Raw genomic sequence first — 16,373 nt, 5'->3', positions numbered from 1 at the left:
TGAAAGCCGCTCCTGTCACCCCACAGCGCACCGCCCGCCCAGAGCAGGTGCCGGCCTGCTGGTGCGGAACCCTGTCCTGGGATGGGTCCTGCCAGCTGAGACGCCCACTGTCCTGCATGCCCACGGAGGAGACGCTGCCAGCCGGGCCTTCTCCAAGTGGGTCACGGATGGCAGGGGCGGCTCGGCCAGCAGATGCAGGCGCTCCCCCTCGCCCCCAGGGCCGGCCGGCTGGCCCCGTTCTCGGGCCCCCACACTCGGGGACACAGAGCCCCGCGGTGAGCGGCCCGGGACCAGCCCGCACCTCAGGAAGCTGGGGGAGTCGCAGGCACAAGTGGGAAAGTTCCTCAGGCTGTTTTGTGTCCGGAGCCAGGCCAGCTCCTCCGAGAATGGCCCCGGGGTCCAGGCTGGCACGCAGGACACCGTGGCATGGGGCAGCCCCACCCAGGACAATGCCGCGTGCAGCTTCTTTTGTCCGAATGCCCGAGGGGCCCTGGCCCACCCCCTTTACAGCTGAAGACGCGAGGCCCAGTGTGCGAGCAGGGTCCCACGCTGCCCGTGGCGGCTGGCGATGCGCCCGCCTGGCACTGACCGGGGCAGCCTCCTCAGCTCCTGGACGTGGAGTGGGGCTGGCCTGAGACAGGGAGCAAGGCCTGGCATGGCGAGGGCGGGGTGAGCGTGGGAGGCAGCCAGGGCCCCTCAGGGTGCCCGAGGGACCAGCCTCCCCCGCAAGCTCACACCTAGCAATTCCCTCTGGGTGGGGCTTGGCTCCTGGTGGATCCCGTCCCGGCCTATCTCTGGATCTCCGGCTGCCAGTGCCATCACCCAGCGCTTTCCATCATAAAGTCAGGCTTTTCGGCAGCCCCGCCCCGGGCCGCCCCGCCTCCCCTCTGCTCACACCTCAGTCCCTCCCATCCCCTCTTCCTTCTAACCCTCTGGTGCAGAGACAGTGCAGGCAGGAGAGGGTGTGGAGGGGGGTCTGACTGGGGCTGGGCTTCAGCTGGGGATGGAGAGGGGAGTCCTCTGGCCCCCGAGGTGGAGGTCTGGGGGCAGGAACGCCTAGGCTCCTCTTGGTCACACACTTCGGTGACGATCACTCCCCCACCCTGGCCCCAGCCCCTGACCCCACCACCGGGCCCTGTGAAACCTCCGGGAGGTCGCTGCCCCTCTCTGAGCCTCAGTTTCCCTAATGTGCAGTCCCTGGACTCGGGCCCAGCCCCATCCCATGCAGCCACACCCCTGGCTCCAGGTGGCCAAGGGCTTTTGGGGCCACCTCCCCCCAAGCTTTCTCTTTCTAAAGCTCGAACCCCGTCCCCCCTCAACCCCCCGCCCGTGTGCCTGCCATGGGCAGCTCACTGACCGTCACCCTGGCCGCCCCCCCCCCCCCCCGCATCTCCAGGTGACCAGGAGGCCAGACCGCAGGGCATGGGGCATGGAGCACTGTATGTGTGGGGGGGGGGGCAGGCTGGGCCCCTGTGGGAGGGAGGGGGCAGGGCGGGCGCCCAGTGTGGGTGCCGGGCTGGATTCGGCGCCGCCCTCCCTCTGGGAAGGCACTGGGCCTGAGACCTAGAAACCTGCGCGCGCTCCCACCTCTGGTTTCACTTTCTCTTTGTTCCCCTCCTCCCCTCCCACCGAGCTCCTTTGAAGTGAGAGGGACAGGGATGGGCGCGCGGCCCAGGCCCGGCCCCCCGCCCACAGGCTGCGTCCTCCCGCCGGCCTCCCGGGCCCGGCGGCCTGTGTCACCCGCCCCCGCCCCACGCCAGACGGTGCGGGCGTGGCCCCCCCACCGGGAGCGAGACCCGGGGGACGCCAGGTGCGCCGGGCGGGGCCACGGCCGGTGAGTCAGGGCCACCCCCGCAGGGGCGCACCCGCAGGTACCGGCTGCGGACGACCCGCCGCGCGACCCACGGGCCGGCGGGAGCCGCCCCGCCCGGAAGAACCGGTCGGGCCAGCGCCGCGCGGGCGCATTCCGGGCGGGGGAGGGCGCCTCGGCCGTGGCTTAAAAGGCGCCGCCGCGCTGGCCTCCGCGGCAACGACGCACCGCCGGCCACGCGCAGGGACGTCGGGGGTTCGGGGCTCCGCGGACGGACGCGGCGCGGCGGGCGTGCCGGCCCCGGGCTGTGCTCCCCTGCGCCGGGCCGGGCGTCCGCGCCGTCCGGCTGTCGGGGCGCACGGAGCGCCGGGCCGGCCCGGGCGGGTGGCGGGCTTCTCTCCGCAGCGCGGCGGCGGCGGACAGCGCGCAGGGGCCAGTGGTTCTCAACAGTTCAACAGTCTGTAGCGCAATTGTGAAATGTTTAGGACCACTAGCCCCGGCGCGCCCGGCGGCGGCAGCGAAAGCGACACTGACGGCGCGAGCGACACCGACGGCGCGTCCCGTGCGGCCCCGCTCCGCGCAGAGTCAGGGGCAGGGGCGCGCCGGATCCGCCCGTCTCCTCCGAGTTCGGTGGGGCGGCCGGCAGCCCGGCCCTGGCCGAGGGGCGCGTGCTGCTGGGAGGTGGGCGGACGTGGGGATGCCCGGCGCTGGTGGCCACCGGACCGCGGGGAGCCGCCCGGTGCTGCGGCCGCCCCCGCCCCCATGCTCCTGGCGCGCTGCCGGCCGGGAGACGCCACCGCCGCCCTCCAGCGCCCGGAGCGCCCCACCCTTCTCGAAACTCCGCAGAATTCCCAGCCGGGACCTGGCGGTGGGCCCCGCGGAGGGAGGGCACGCCCCGGCTTCGGCTTCCTGAGCTGGCGAGGTGCGCTCTGCCCGCCTGGAGCTGGCGAGGTGCAGCCGGTGCCCTCCTGGCCGGGAGCTGGTCACCCCCGGGCGCTGGGAGCAGCTGGGATTGTGCCGTCGGAGCCCGCACTTCCCGAGGCCCTGGGGGCGCGCAGGCGTCCGGTGAGCGCGAATGAATGAGGGGTCCCTGGGACAGGGACAGGGTGCGGAGGAGGGCGGGACACCTGGTGTGACACCTGGTGGCCAGAGCCTGGGCCCGCTGCGGGCCTGGGAGCCTCCGGTGCTGTTTGGGGCTGGGCACTGTGTCCGCGGTGGATGTGCACGTTGTGACCCACGGAAATAAACACCTGATCCAACACTGAACCGCTCCCGGGCCGCAGTCCTTCCTCCCTCGGGAGGCATCCTCATGTGGGGTCTCCCCCTCCCTTCTCATCCCCGAGGACCAGGCGGGCCTGGCCCAGCCCTGCCTCTGGCTCTGGTCTCAGGAGACCCCCACCCCTGCCACAGCGCCCCTCCGCAGGGAAGGGCTCCAGGACTCAGCAGACCTGCTCCCGCCTTCCGGAGACAGGTCCTTGCCTCCCGGCTCCCTTCCGCTTGGAGCAGCTGCCTTAGGGAGGGGAGGGGAGAGAGGGGAGGGGAGGGGATCCCCCAGCCCACTCCACCCTGCTCCCAGCCTCTCCCAGGCCCCCTGGCTGCTCCCCTCATGTCTGGCTGGGGCCCTGGTCCTCTGCAGGGGCGAGGCTGGAGGACCAAGGACCCCCCCCTCCCCCAGGGCCGGCATGACACAGGCGGGGAGTCCATGGGGTTCACATCCCAGCCCCGCTGCCTATGAGCAGGTGACCTGGCCAGTCCCTCCTCCCGCAGAGCACCCCCCTCTCTGGTTAAAGGGAGCGGCGCCCACCTGCCCACCTCGTGGGGCTACTGGAGGCTCCTCGGAGGTGATGCAGCCCAATCCCCAGGCGCTGGCCTGGGCCCGAGCTCCTGTGGGAGGGCTGGTGGGGGAAGCCGGGTGGCAACGGGGTGGCGTCTCAAAAGTGTCCCCTCCATTCCCGGGTCTCTGGCAGCTCCTGCTTGGCAGACACAAGCCCAGTCCTCCCGGGTCTTGGCCCCTGCATCCCACCCTCTCCTCTGCCTTCACCCTGCGGACGGAGTCCGCCTCCCTTCTTAGCACACGGGCTGCTGGCGTGGGGCTCTGCCCAGTGCACCTGCCCCGTCCTCCCCCTCCCGGCCCAGCCAGGCCCCCGAGGGCCCGCTCACCGCGGGACTTCCCGGCTGCAGCTCCGAGTCGGTCCTGGAGCCCCGGCCGGGGGACACGCGGCCCTCGCTCCTGGGACCGCTCGTCTTTTCCGCCAGAGAAATAAACCCCTGTCCTTCCCAAGCCGCTGCTCTCTGTTCACGGAGCTCCACCAGGCAGCCTCCGGAGCCCGCGCTGCCCAAGCCGCTGCGTGCGCGTCCCCGGGGGCTGGCAAGGAGCCGGGGCGCTGCCCAAGTCCAGGGTGACAGGCCTGAGGCTGAGGTGCTAGACCTCAGCCGGAGAACAGGGTGGACGGAGGGGACACAGCCCCGGCCTGGGCCTTCGGGGGATGCCCTGGTCCTGCCGGCCCTCCGGTCCTCAGCCGAGGAGCCCCCAGCGGGCACAGCCTCCCTGCCCTTCCGTATGCCCTGGCTGCCCTGAGGGCTTCCGCCCACTGCCGCCACTGCTGTGGGAGGAGAGCAGGGGACGGCTCCTCACTTTCTCCACACCCTCAGTGACAGGTGAACCCCGAAAAACAGACCTGTCCACCTGGGAGGGCTCCGGGCCAGCGGGGACCTGGCTGAGCTTCTGCTCTGGTCTGAGAGGCTTCAGGGGACATGGAGGGGGACACGGGTGGGGGGACACAGATAGGGGGACATGGGTGGGGGACACAGATGGGGGACACGGATGGGGGACACAGATGGGGGACATGGATGGGGACACAGATGGGGGACATGGATGGGGGACACAGATGGGGGACACAGATGGGGGACATGGATGGGGGACACAGATGGGGGACACAGATGGGGGACATGGGTGGGGACACAGATGGGGGACATGGATGGGGACACAGATGGGGACACAGATGGGGGACATGGATGGGGGACACAGATGGGGGACACAGATGGGGGACATGGATGGGGACACAGATGGGGGACACAGATGGGGGACATGGATGGGGACACGGATGGGGACACAGATGGGGGACACAGATAGGGGGACATGGATGGGGGACACAGATGGGGGACACGGATGGGGGACACAGATGGGGACACAGATGGGGGACACGGATGGGGGACACAGATGGGGGACACAGGTGGGGGACATGGATGGGGGACACAGATGGGGACACAGATGGGGGACACGGATGGGGGACATGGATGGGGACACAGATGGGGGTACATGGTTGGGATACATGGATGGGGACACGGATGGGGGACACAGATAGGGTACATGGTTGGGATACATGGATGGGGTACATGGATGGGGGACACAGATGGGGACATGGATAGGGGGACATGTTCAAGTGAAGTCTCCTTGAGCCTCCCTCAGTCTTTGGGGAAAACCCTGCTCCTCACTGTCCAGTTCACAGGTGTGAGGGCACATGGTGAGCTGCCCGTGTTACGGCGTCCCCTGATGACATGTGATGTGTGCACCGTGAAGCCTCGTGCAGTCAAGCCAGCAGACCCACCACCCAGAGGGCCACCCTGGGTCTTTGTGGCCCTTCGGTCCTTGTCCCAGGGCCCTGCCCCTGAGGCCCTGCCCTGATGTTGCTTTTCTGTTGGGAGATTTTCAGCAGCGCATTCAGCATCTGTAACAGAGGCAGCTGTTCAGCCTGCTTCTTCTCAGTTGAGTTGTAGCAGTTCCTAGCTTTCCAGGAATCTGTCCATCTAAGTTGTCAGCGTTACTGGCATAAAACTCCATTACTGCCCACCAGCCTGGCTCAGTGGGTGAGCGTCGACCTCTGAGCCAGGAGGTCACGGTTCGATTCCTGGTCAGGGCACATGTCTGGGTTGCGGGCTCGATGCCCAGTGTGGGGTGTGGTGTGCAGGAGGCAGAAGATCCATGATTCTTTCTCATCATTGACGTTTCTATCTTTCTCTCCCTCTCCCTTCCTCTCTGAGATCAATAAAAAGCTCCATTGTACTCTTTTTAATATCTGTAGGCTCTGTGGCAATGTTCCATCTCATTCTTTTTTAAAAAATTGATTTTAGAGCGAGAGCGAGAGAAAGAGAGAAAGATTGACATTGTTCTACTTACCTGTGCACTCACTGGCTGCCCCTTGTATGTGCCCTGACCGGAGGTCGAACCTGCACCCTTGGCGCCCCGGGACGACGCTCTCACCAACCGAGCTCCCGGCCAGGCCCCTCTCTCATTCTGAATATTGATGATTGGTGTTTTCTCGGCCTGGCCAGCGGTTTATCATTTTTATTGATCTTCTGCAAGAACCGGCTTCTGGTTGCGTTGACTCTCTCTGAGTCTTCTGTTTCGCTGCTTTCCACTCTGACCTCTGCTCCTTCCTGTTCCTGCTTCCATTTCATTTTCTTCCCTTTCCTGTTCCCTCAGCAGCTGCCTGGGGTGGACTCGCCGTCCCGCGGCTCCCCTCATGGCCGTAGCCTCGCGTTCTGCGTCATCGAGAATAGTTTCGGAGAATTCCATCGACGTGTGTTTTCTGAAGTGTCCACTTCGCTTCGGTCCCACCGTGTCATTTTCATCCGGGACACGGCCTTGTCCACCCGCAGGAGTCTGATGGGGTCTCCTCTGCGTGCGGGCACACATGTTCAGTGTGGTTGAAACTTCGTGGCCCATGCGCAGAAATTGGTATTTTGTGGAAGAGCCACACTCAAGGGGCCAAAGAGCCGCATGTGGCTCGCAAGATGCAATTTGCCGACCACTGAACTAGGAGGTCGGGAGGGACGTGGCGAGGCCGTGCCGTGTCTGGGGTAGTGACAAGGTGGCGCTGCAGCTGCCCCGGGGGCTTTTCCGGAGCTTTCCGGACCACAGCTTCAGGCAAAGGGGCCCGGGGAGCTCCGTGGGACTCGGCCCCCACGTGTCCCTCTGCCCCGCTCGGTGCCTGTTCTCAAGCTGGAGGCCGAGCCCAGGACTTGGGTGGGTAGAGGCAGCGGCACAGGTACCAGAACGGAGTAGGAAGGCAGGGGTGTGGGGTGGGTGGCCCAGGCCTGTGGGTGGTGTGGAAGGGATGCTGGGGAGGCCACGGGGCTGGCGGGGCTCCCTCTCAGGGGTGGAAGGCCCGCCCCGCCCCTCCCAGGGCCTCAGCTTCCCCATCTGCATAAGGGGGAAACTGCACCAGGTGGTCTCACATACTAGTACTTTCCTTTGAGCAGCGACTGCGGCCCAGGTGCGCCACCTGCTGGCTGCGCTGGGAAGTGCCCCCATTCCAGATGTGGCTGCGGGTGCACAGCTTGGCTCCCAGGGTCCTGGCTCCCGGTGTCTGACCCCAGGGGGTCGGGAGGAGGGGTCTGCTCCTGCCACCTGCCCGGCTGCCTGCTTTCCTTAAATGTCCACTGACACCCGGGAGTGCTCGGCGGAGCCGGAGCTGGGCTCTGGGCGCCCGAGGTGAGTCTAGCCCAGCTCTGGCAGGAGAGCGAGGACTGGGGGACTCGTTCTGCCTGGGGCTGGGGGCCTTCCTGGAAGAGGTGGCACCTGACTTTGACCTGGAGTTGGAGCTGGCCAGCTGTGAGGAAGAAGCCCAGGCCAAGCGGACAGGCGATGTGTAGGACTTGGGGGTTGGGCATGGAGGGGGTGGGGGCGACGGGCCCAGAGAGCTGGAGACCCCGCCTGGGCGCCCTGGCGGGCAGGCTGAGGGCCAGAGCACACCGTCACCTTCTTAAATCCCCCCTCCCCCCGGCTGCAGTGCGGAGACCAGCCCCCAGGGGGCGGCGGTGGGCGCAGAGCCCCCAGGCGGGGCCTCGCAGTGAAGAGGTGGGTGGCCGGCCTGGGCCTGAGGCGCAGGCCGAGGGGAGGTCTGACTGCGGACACACCCGCAAGGGACAGGCGGTCCTGGAGACAGAGAGCGGGGCGATGACAGCAATGGGGGTCCAGGCGGACTCGGGGCGAGTGCGGGAGTAAATGAAGCGGGGACCACCCAACACCTCCAGGTCCAGACGCCCAGCCCACCCGCGGGAGGAGGCAGGGCCGGGGCGCTGGCCGAGGTGCTGAAACCGCGGCGCCCGCGGCGCTGAGAGTCTGGGCCTGGGCCTCCGGATGTGAGGAGCTGGTCGGGGTGGGCAGAGGGCAGGAGGGCAGGAAGGCAGGAGGGCCGTGGGCTGGCTGAGTGACCCATCTCCAGAGGCCGGCCTGACCCCGCTGGCCTCTCTCTCTCCACCGGACAAACCCTCACCCTCAGTTGGCTGCCGGGCTGACCATCCTCTGCTCCTGCCCCGCCTCCTTCGGGGAGCTCCCAGCTCACAACCTTCCCTGCCCTCCCTGGCTGCACTCCTGCGGCCTGGCGCTGGCGCCCGGGAGGGAGGCCGCAGCAGAACGCAGGGGTGGCAGCCTCGGTGCAGTGCCTGGGATGAGTCCTCTGCCTCAGTTTCCTCATCTGCAAGATGGGGGTCAGGAAAATACCCCTGGCCGATGGGCCTCCCCAGCAGCAGATGCCCTTGAAGGAGGATTGGCGCAGTGACAGCAACCCCCTTGCACCTGACACCTGCCCTCAGGCTGCGGGGGGCACAGCCTGAGCAGGATGGCTTCCCTCCGAGGCTCACTGGGCTGGGCTCGCTGGGCTGTGGTCACCGGCTGCTCCCCTAGGCATCCTCCCCCCTCTCCGGGCACGGGCCCAGCCTCCAGGAGTGGTGTGACAGGGGCCCTGCTGTGCTGACCAGCCCTGGGGAAGCCCCTTGAGATGAGAAAGAAGGTCTCACCCTCCCACCCTCGAGGGGACGAGGATGGGTCCATGCCCCATGTGGTCCTGGCACGGGCCTCGGCATTGCCTGGCAGCCCGGGCACTCCCAGCCTTCCTGCCTCCTATGGAACCCGGCCTGCCATGGTTACACATCCCACACAGCTCGAGTCGGCCAGGAGGACGCAATGGGAAGGAAGGTCCCTTCGGGGGCCAGCCTCCCCTCTCCCTGGAGGTGAGGACTCTCATGGCTGCCAGGGAGGGTCCCGGCCCTTCTGGGCACAGATGGTCTCTACACACACAAGCCGGGTCATGTGCACATTGTGTTGGGGCGGCTTTGCACGAGCCCTGGTGTTCTTTTAGATTCCTCACCCCAGGATATGTTCCCACTGATTTGTAGAGAGAGTGGAGAGAGAGGGAGAGACAGAGAGAAATATTGATGTGAGTGAGAGAAACACATTGATGGGTTGCCTCCTGCATGCGCCCCGACCAGGGACCGGGCCGGGGAGGAGCCTGCAAACGAGGTCCGTGCCCTTGACCGGGACCCTTCAGTGCGCAGGCCGAAGACAAGCCCTGGTTTTTGACCTGCGTCCACGTTGTCCATTCCCCTCGGGCCCAGGTTTCCCCCGTCGCAGTGTGACTGCTGCAGTCTCCGCCCCACAGGCCTGTGCGAGCGTGCGGGCACCCCAGCTCTCCAACCGCTGGCTGACGGGCCTGGTCCCTTCTTGGAAAGCTGGCTGGGTGGGCCCAGGAGGGGCTGTCTGTGTGTAGAATGCATGTGCATGTGCATGGGGGGGGGTCCCTCATGACCCCCGCAGGTGGGGGTGAGGGGTATGAGGACTCGTCTCCCCAGGCCTGTGCAGGAACCTGGCCCTCCAGCCCAGTGTCGCCCTGCCTTCCCGAGGTGTCGCCACTGGGGCTGATGGGAGGTGAGTCCAGCAATGAATGGGCCTGAGCTGTGCTTGGTGAGGGTTTGCCTCTGCTCGCTGGGCCTAGATTTCCCCAGGGGCAGCTCTCACCGCGCCGAGTGCCTGGTAAATTAAATGTTCAAAACAACCCTGTGACGACTTTAATCAACCCGCTGAGATGGTGGCAGCTCCTCCCAGGAAGCCGGGTCCCCAGGAGGGAGGCCCCTCCCGGGGCTCAGGCGCCTGGAGGAGAGGAGGGGTCAGGACAGGCTCCTGGGTGCCAGCAGCGGGTGGAGGAGGGAGGAAGGCGGGGCCCAGGCCGGCCTCCAGGATCCTAGCTCCTCCCAATCCAGACCACAGGGGCCGGCAGGAGGCGGCAGAAAAGGGACAGGGAGGAGCCAGAATGAGGGGATCCCCCCATGGCTTGTCCTGATCTCTGCCCCAGGCCATGGGTGGCCCTCACTCCTGACCCGAGGCCTGGGGGGGGGGGGATTCTGTGACCCACAGATGTGTTTATGATGAGCTGGTGTGTGTGTGAGGGGGTAGGAGGGAGGTGGGGTGTGGGGAGGGGTAGCGGGTGGAGACACAGCCTCAGCTGCCACTTCAGGGAGTCAGGGGAGGAACCCGTGAGTGGGGGTGGGGTAGGGAGGTTCCATGGTCCTCCCTAGGGGCCAGAAAGGGCGCAGCCTTAGCACCCCAGCCAAGCTGTCCTGTCCTGTCCTGCCATCTGAGAGGCGCCAGCGTCCTGACCTCCGGGCCCCCTTTTTCAATCTTCTCCGCGCCTTGCCGTTTACCTACAGGCCCCATCACGGCCCATCTCCCCCGGGCAGTGTTCCCTGACCCCTTCACTCCCCAAACCTTTCCCCGGGCCAACTGATTTAGGAGACCCTGCCTCTCTGCTCCTCTCCCCAAGCAGGCGGCTGGCCCGCTCCGCCTGCGCCCGCAGGGGGCGCCTGCGAGCACGCGAGAGCGGCCGGGCTCAGCGCGCGCAGCAGGGGCGCGGGATCCGGGCCTGAGTTTGCAGCCGGGCAGGCAGCGCGCCCGCCCCTCATTCCGACCTGATGTGGCCGCGCCAGGGGCCGACACCGAATCCCCGAGCCGCAGGGAGTCACTGGAGCGGCCCGAGGGTTCCGGGTCCAGGGCGGAGAGGCGGCGGGTGGCGGCGGAACTGGGGTTTGGAGTGGAGCACAGAGGGGCACAAGTCCCACTGCGCTGCTCTGGGGTCCTGGGGGTGGGCCTTGCGGTCCACAGACCGAGGCTGCGGCGTGGGGGGCTGACCGAGACAGAGTGGGGAGCTCAAGGTCACTGTGCTCCGGACACGTCTCCGGGGACTGGGACCCCAAGGCGCGGAGATCCCGGGGTGACTGGAGGAGGGGGGTGGGGGCTGCGGGGAGGGCGGTGGGGGCTGCGGGGAGGGGGAAGGGCCTGCGACACGCCCCCTGTCGGCAGAGGTTTCTCGGAGCCCAGCTCAGCAGCGCGGCCACCTCCCTCCCTGAGCCGCCGGGCTGTGGCACCAGGAAGGGGGGGTGCGAGGCAGGGGGATGAGGACCCACAGCGAGTGGGGCCCTCGTCCCCTCCCGACTCTCGTCCTCGGGGGCGCGTGTCGGGGTTTCGGGCTCGCCGCCGGGGCGGAGGGGGCGCTGTCGGCGCTGGCAGGCGGGGCCGGAGCGCGGGGGCGCGCGGCGCGAAGCGAGCGCAGGTGCCGCGGGCGCGGGCCGCCGAGGATCGGGGGGCCTGGCAGGCGGCTGTGCGCCGTGCGGGGCGCGGCGGCGGCGGCGGGCGCGCGGCCAGTGAGCGCGCGGGCGGGGACGTGGCGGCGGCGGCGGCGGGAGGAGCTGGGAGCCGCTCCCCGCGCTCTGCTCCTCCATGGCGCTGCCCGGGCCGCCCGAGCAGCCCCGCGGCGCGCCCCGCAAGGCGCCCAGCCTGCTGGAGATGGGGGCGCTCTGCCTGGACTCGGAGATCATCCTGGGCTTCACCAACCACCTCCTGCGGCGGCGAGCCAAGGTGAGGGAGGGCGGCGGGACCGCTGGCGGCGGAGGCGCTGTCCCGCGACTTTGCGGCGCGGCTCCCGCGGCTGAGGGTGCGGCGCGGGGAAGGAGGCACCGGTCCTGAGCGGCGGGACTCGCGGGCTCACCCCCCCCCTCGCCCATTGGTGCCGCCCCATCTCCCTCTCCTCTCCCGGCTGCGTCCTGAGCCGGAGGCGGTCGGCCGGGGCGGAGAGCGCAGCGCTGGGACTCGGGGTCCCACCGCGCGCCCGGCTGGGTGGGCGAGGCATGGAGTCGGCGGCTGGCGGCTGAGCCCGAGTCCCTAGGTGACTCCACGTCCCGCGTGCACCTCCAGAATCTGCGGGGCTGTGTCCCGTCCCCTCGGGGGACCCGGGTGTGGGGTGGGAGCGTGTGCTTCCCGAAGCGCCGCAGCGGTGCATGCGGACAACCGAAGTTTCGGGTGTGGCCGGCCCTGGTGTTAGGACCAGGGCTCCGCGTCGGTGTTTCCAGGAGCGCATGTGGGCAAGTGAGTGTGTGTGTGTGTGTGTGTGGGGGGGGGGGGACGGGGGAGACAGCCGCTCTTTCCGGCCCGGGGCGTGTGTGTGTGTGTGTGTGTGTGTGTGTGTGGCCCAGAGCAGCTGAGGGGCGGGGGCGGTGCTGTCTGCAGGCGGGGGGCGGGGGGGGGGGGAAGCCCATCGGTGGTGGGGTCCCGGTACCCGGATCCGGATGCGGGCTGACGCCTGTTGTCCTCAGCGGGCCGGGTGTTGAGGGACTGGAGGCTGTGGGACCTCGCGCAGTGTGAGAGTGGGGAGCCCCTCCCCACTTTATCCCCCCCCCCCCCGCTCCCGCCACCTACAGGTCGGAAACAACTCGGATGCCAGGAGGAGACGATCCACCTCTTTTGGGGACAGTGCGTGTGCGGGTGGGGAGCGCTTTCCAAGTAAAAGGGTGGTGGGTAAAACGCAATGGAGAAGGCAGCTCTGAGGGGCGCAGGAGAGGCGGGAGCGCCTCTAACGTGTGCGTGGGTCTCTGCGCGCGGGGAGCCGCGGGCCGCGGTCTCCGCCTGGACCCCAGCCCCTGGGCCCCGGGGAGAGCCTCGCGCCCTGGAGCAGCGGTGCCAGGTCCCTCTCCAGGCTCCGGCGGCGGGGCGCGGTGGCCGGCAGGGGTCGCCCGCGTCACGGGAAGGCGGGCATCCCCGCCCGCCCAGCCTGACCCTGGTTTCGGGCTGACCCGGACCGGGGACCCAGGACCTCCCGCCGCCTCGGAGAGCAGCGACTCCGAGGGCTGAACTGGAGCGCGAGCAACTGGTCGCCGGAGACGGGGGAGGGGAAGGGAGACCTCCCAGCCGGAGACAAACAGGCAATTAATTCCGGAGCGCAGTTCCCATCTGCCGGGCCGGCTGACAACAGGTCCCGCGCGCAGCCCAGGGCCAGCCGCGCCACCTCCCCCCGCTCCCCGGCACACAGCTCGCACACCGACCGACCTTCCGGCGCACGCGCGGCTGCGGAGACACGCGTGCCGCTCGCCGACACGCCTAGACGCGGTACACTGCCGGGGGCATGGCACGTTCCAGGCGCACACCGCGGAGTCACTCACCCGCGCGCGGCACTTAGACCCAAAGGGTGGCCAGCGACACCGGCGTGCGCCGGCTTTGCAGGAGGAAGTGACCGGGAATCGGGCCTGGGTTCGGCCCCTTCCTCGTCCCGCCTCCTGGAGTGACTTTGGGCAAGACCTTCCCGGCCCGGCCGCAGTTCCGCGCGGGTGAGTGAGGAGTGCGTTGGCCTCCGCGGAGACTCGCAGACCCCCGTGTCCCGGCGACAGAGCAGGAAGGCGCGTGTGCGAGCGCGGCCCTCCCTAGGGCGCCCCTCCCTAGGCCTGGGACTCACCCAACTAGTTGGGGTCCTTGGAGTGGGAGGGGCGCGCGGCGGGGCAGGGTCCCCTCCCCTCCTCTCCCCTCCCCTCCCCACCACCGAGCGGAGGGCAGGGGCGGGCGGGGCAGTCCTCCCCGCGCCCCGCCCCCGGCCCGGGCCCCGCCCCCGGCCCGCCTCCCCCCCGCGCTCCCGCCGCCGGCGCGCGCCCTCCGCCACTCGACCGCCAGCGCCGCCAACTTCGGAGCGGCCGGCGGGACGATGGGGGCGCCCCCGGGCCGGGTCACGTAGCCGCGCCGCCCCGGACAGCCCGCGCGGCCCTTCCTGCGCCGGGGCCATGGGCGGCCGCGGCGTCCCCCTGTGCGCGGCGCACCCCGCGGTACGCGCGGCCGGGCCCGAGCGGGAGGCGGGCGGCAGGGGCCGGAGGGCACCGGGGACAGAGTTCTAGACGCTGGAGATGGTCGCGGGGTGCGGGGCGCCCGGTAGGGCTGGGCCTGGAGGGGCCAGGGGCTGCGGGGCCTCCTGGTGGGGGCGCAGGTCCGCGCCCCGTGCTCCTAACTTTGTCGAGTGTTTCACTGTCGGGGGAGGCGGGGGCCGGAACGCGCTGAGGTCTGGGGTCCCCGGTGCTGGGCGGCGGGATCCCGCCGCAGCGGCCTGGGCTCACCGTCCCCTTCCGCACCCACTCCCCGCAGGTGGTCGAGGCTGGCCCGGCCCGGGAGCCGCTGCAGCCCGTGGACCTGCCCCCCTGCAAGAGGCTGCCCGCCGGGCCCCAGCAGGACCCATGTGGCAGCCGCCCTGCGCCCGAGGGCGCGGGGGCAGGCGCCGAACACGGCCACTCGGCCGGCGGAGGGGGCTGGTGCCGCCACTGCCACACGAAGCTCGCCGAGCTCAAGCGACAGGCCTGGAAGCTGGTCAGCGGGCCCGGGACGCCCCTCCGGGTATGTGACCTTTCCCGTGGGTTTGGCCAGTCCCTTCCCTCTGGGTCTCAGTTTCCCCGTCTGCAACCATGTGTAGGAGTTGGGGGTGGGGTGGGAGGGGGGGTGGGCGTTGCTGCAGCTGGAGCCGCGGTCAGTTAGGGAGGGGGAGGGGAGAGGGAGGGCGAGGGCAGGGACTCCCCCCAGGCAGGACAGCACCTGCTCCGGCGGGGTTACTTGGTGTGCCGTTGCCCTTGGGCCACCAGGGCCGCCATCTGGGGCAGGAGGGCTTGGAAGGAGCCGGTGGCTCTGCCTGCCCCTCGTAGCCAAGAACTGTGTGTGGGTTGCCTCTGGGCTCTGCCCCCTGGGCAGTGGCCACCCATCTGGGAGTTGAGTGGCTGGGCCCCTGGGTTCCCCAGGCTTCAGTCCCAGCTGCCAAGGTGTGTGTGTGTGTGGGGGGGCATCCTGCAGCCAGTGGGCTTGCCCTGGCCTGGGAAGAAGCTGGACCATTGTTCGAGGAACAATGCATCTGGAAGTTGGCGAAACGGGAAGGTGGGGGTCTGCAGAGGAAGCCCTTCCCGCAACCTTCAGCCTTTGAAAGCGTTTGGTTCCTGGGAAGTCGCCCAGACCCCATTGAATCTAAATATAGTTCTCCCCGGAGGCCATGGCCCGGGGGTAGGGTGTGGCCCCAGGCTCCTGGGGTCCCCCCCCCCGCGTTCCCATGTGTCCCCCGTCTAGGGCAGGCGGGGTGGCGTGAGTCTGGTTCCTGACCTGTGGCCGTCCCTGGGGTGGGGCTGGACTCCCCCTCCGCTGTGATGAGGGGGAAGCCGTGCCAAGCTCTGTGCCCAGATGGCCTGAGCCGGGTTGAAAAGACACTGGCGCGAACTCAGGCCCTCAGGAGGGTGTGTCCAAGACAGACTCCCCGGGGCCTGTCTGCTAGGGAGCCGTCAGGGGAGTCTGAGGCCAGAGAGAGGAGGGACTTTCTGACTGAGCTGGGCTTTGCCTGGTGGCCCAGGTCAAGGGGCCGCTGGTCCAAGGTGGGCGGGGCTTCCGATGGAGAGGCTGCAGGTCACACCAGTCACTGGTGAATTCCTGGGGGGAGGGGCCTAGTGGTCTCTTTCTGCAGACAGCTCATCAGGGAAGCCCCCCCACCTCCCCTCTCCACCTCCCCTGGCCTCTCCTGAGCTTGGCCTTCGACACTGGCTCGCCCCCGTGCCAGGTGGGTTCACCCCGTCCCCTGCATTCCCTGGTGCCCAGTGGCCCGCTCACCAGGCAGACCAGGGCCCCAGGCTTTGCTCCTGCTCTGCAGCCCCTCCCCGCTGTTTCCTGTGTCGGATGGGCAGTTCCAGGGCCTGGGCTGGGAGTGCTGTCCACCCTGTAGGGTGCTGTGCGGGGGAGGGAAGGCCCTTGTCCGCTGTAGAGAGGGTGAGACAGGGCCATGGGGGGCTTAGGCACCTGGGCCACAGGGCGTGTCACTGTCCTGTGCGACCCCGACTCCCCACGTCCTGGCTGACTTGCAGCCTGCAGCCCGGCCAGCCTGCCCGGGACTTTGCTCAGGGAAGGGGGAGGCGGTGTCCGGATGGACAGGCCCACAGGCAGCTGCTGCTGCTGGTTGTGGGGGGAGGGAGGCTCTGGGGCAGCGGGCGGCGCGGCCAGGCGAGCGCACAGGCCTGCTTCTGGGAGTTTCCCTCGGGGTTTGCGCGGGCTCCTCAGGAGATGACTTCATGAGGACAGCGCTCAGCCCGCGGGGTGCCTGTTAGCTCGCTGGGTGCGGGCTTGCTGGGCTCCCGCTGCTGCTGGGGGGCCCGTGAGGCCCTGGCTGGTCTCAGGTAGACTCCAGGGCCCCTTGCCCGCCCTCCTGCCAGCACACAGGTCCTGCTGTGGGACGTTGGGCAGGTGCGCCGAGACCTGGGCCTGTTTCCCTCTCTGTACCCGGGATACACAGGGGCATCCACCGGGCAGTGCCCAGCACAGGCGACTGCACACGTAGCCCTGTTGAGGCAGCTGGAGGGACTGTGACTGGTGTTTGGGGGCGGGGCCCGGGCTGGGCGGGGGGTGGCGGTTAGCGTGGGCCTGGGTGTGACGCCTCCTCTCCGGTGCTGCCCTATG

General features: G+C 68.9%; 1 protein-coding gene across 3 annotated transcripts in view; it reads left to right on the top strand.

The window, feature by feature from the left end:
• Positions 1-11,363: 11,363 nt before the first annotated feature.
• The window catches only part of KIF26A (kinesin family member 26A), a gene marked incomplete at its 5' end in the record, with an annotated part of 35,154 nt that continues 30,144 nt past the window's right edge, over positions 11,364-16,373 (top strand). For 2 of the 3 annotated variants that reach the window (XM_081107160.1, XM_081107161.1), the window contains 2 exons: positions 13,688-13,729; positions 14,043-14,288. In XM_081107160.1, coding sequence (XP_080963286.1) covers positions 13,688-13,729; positions 14,043-14,288 — 288 coding nt within the window. Of the gene's footprint in view, positions 11,502-13,687; positions 13,730-14,042; positions 14,289-16,373 lie in introns of those variants that run through there. The other variant, XM_081107159.1, reaches the window with a different exon arrangement.

This window comes from Myotis nattereri (assembly GCF_964212035.1).
Source record: "Myotis nattereri genome assembly, chromosome: 1".
Classification (NCBI taxonomy): domain Eukaryota; kingdom Metazoa; phylum Chordata; class Mammalia; order Chiroptera; family Vespertilionidae; genus Myotis; species Myotis nattereri.
Note: the sequence above shows the minus strand (reverse complement) of the source record. Positions and strands in the feature narration are given on the sequence as shown.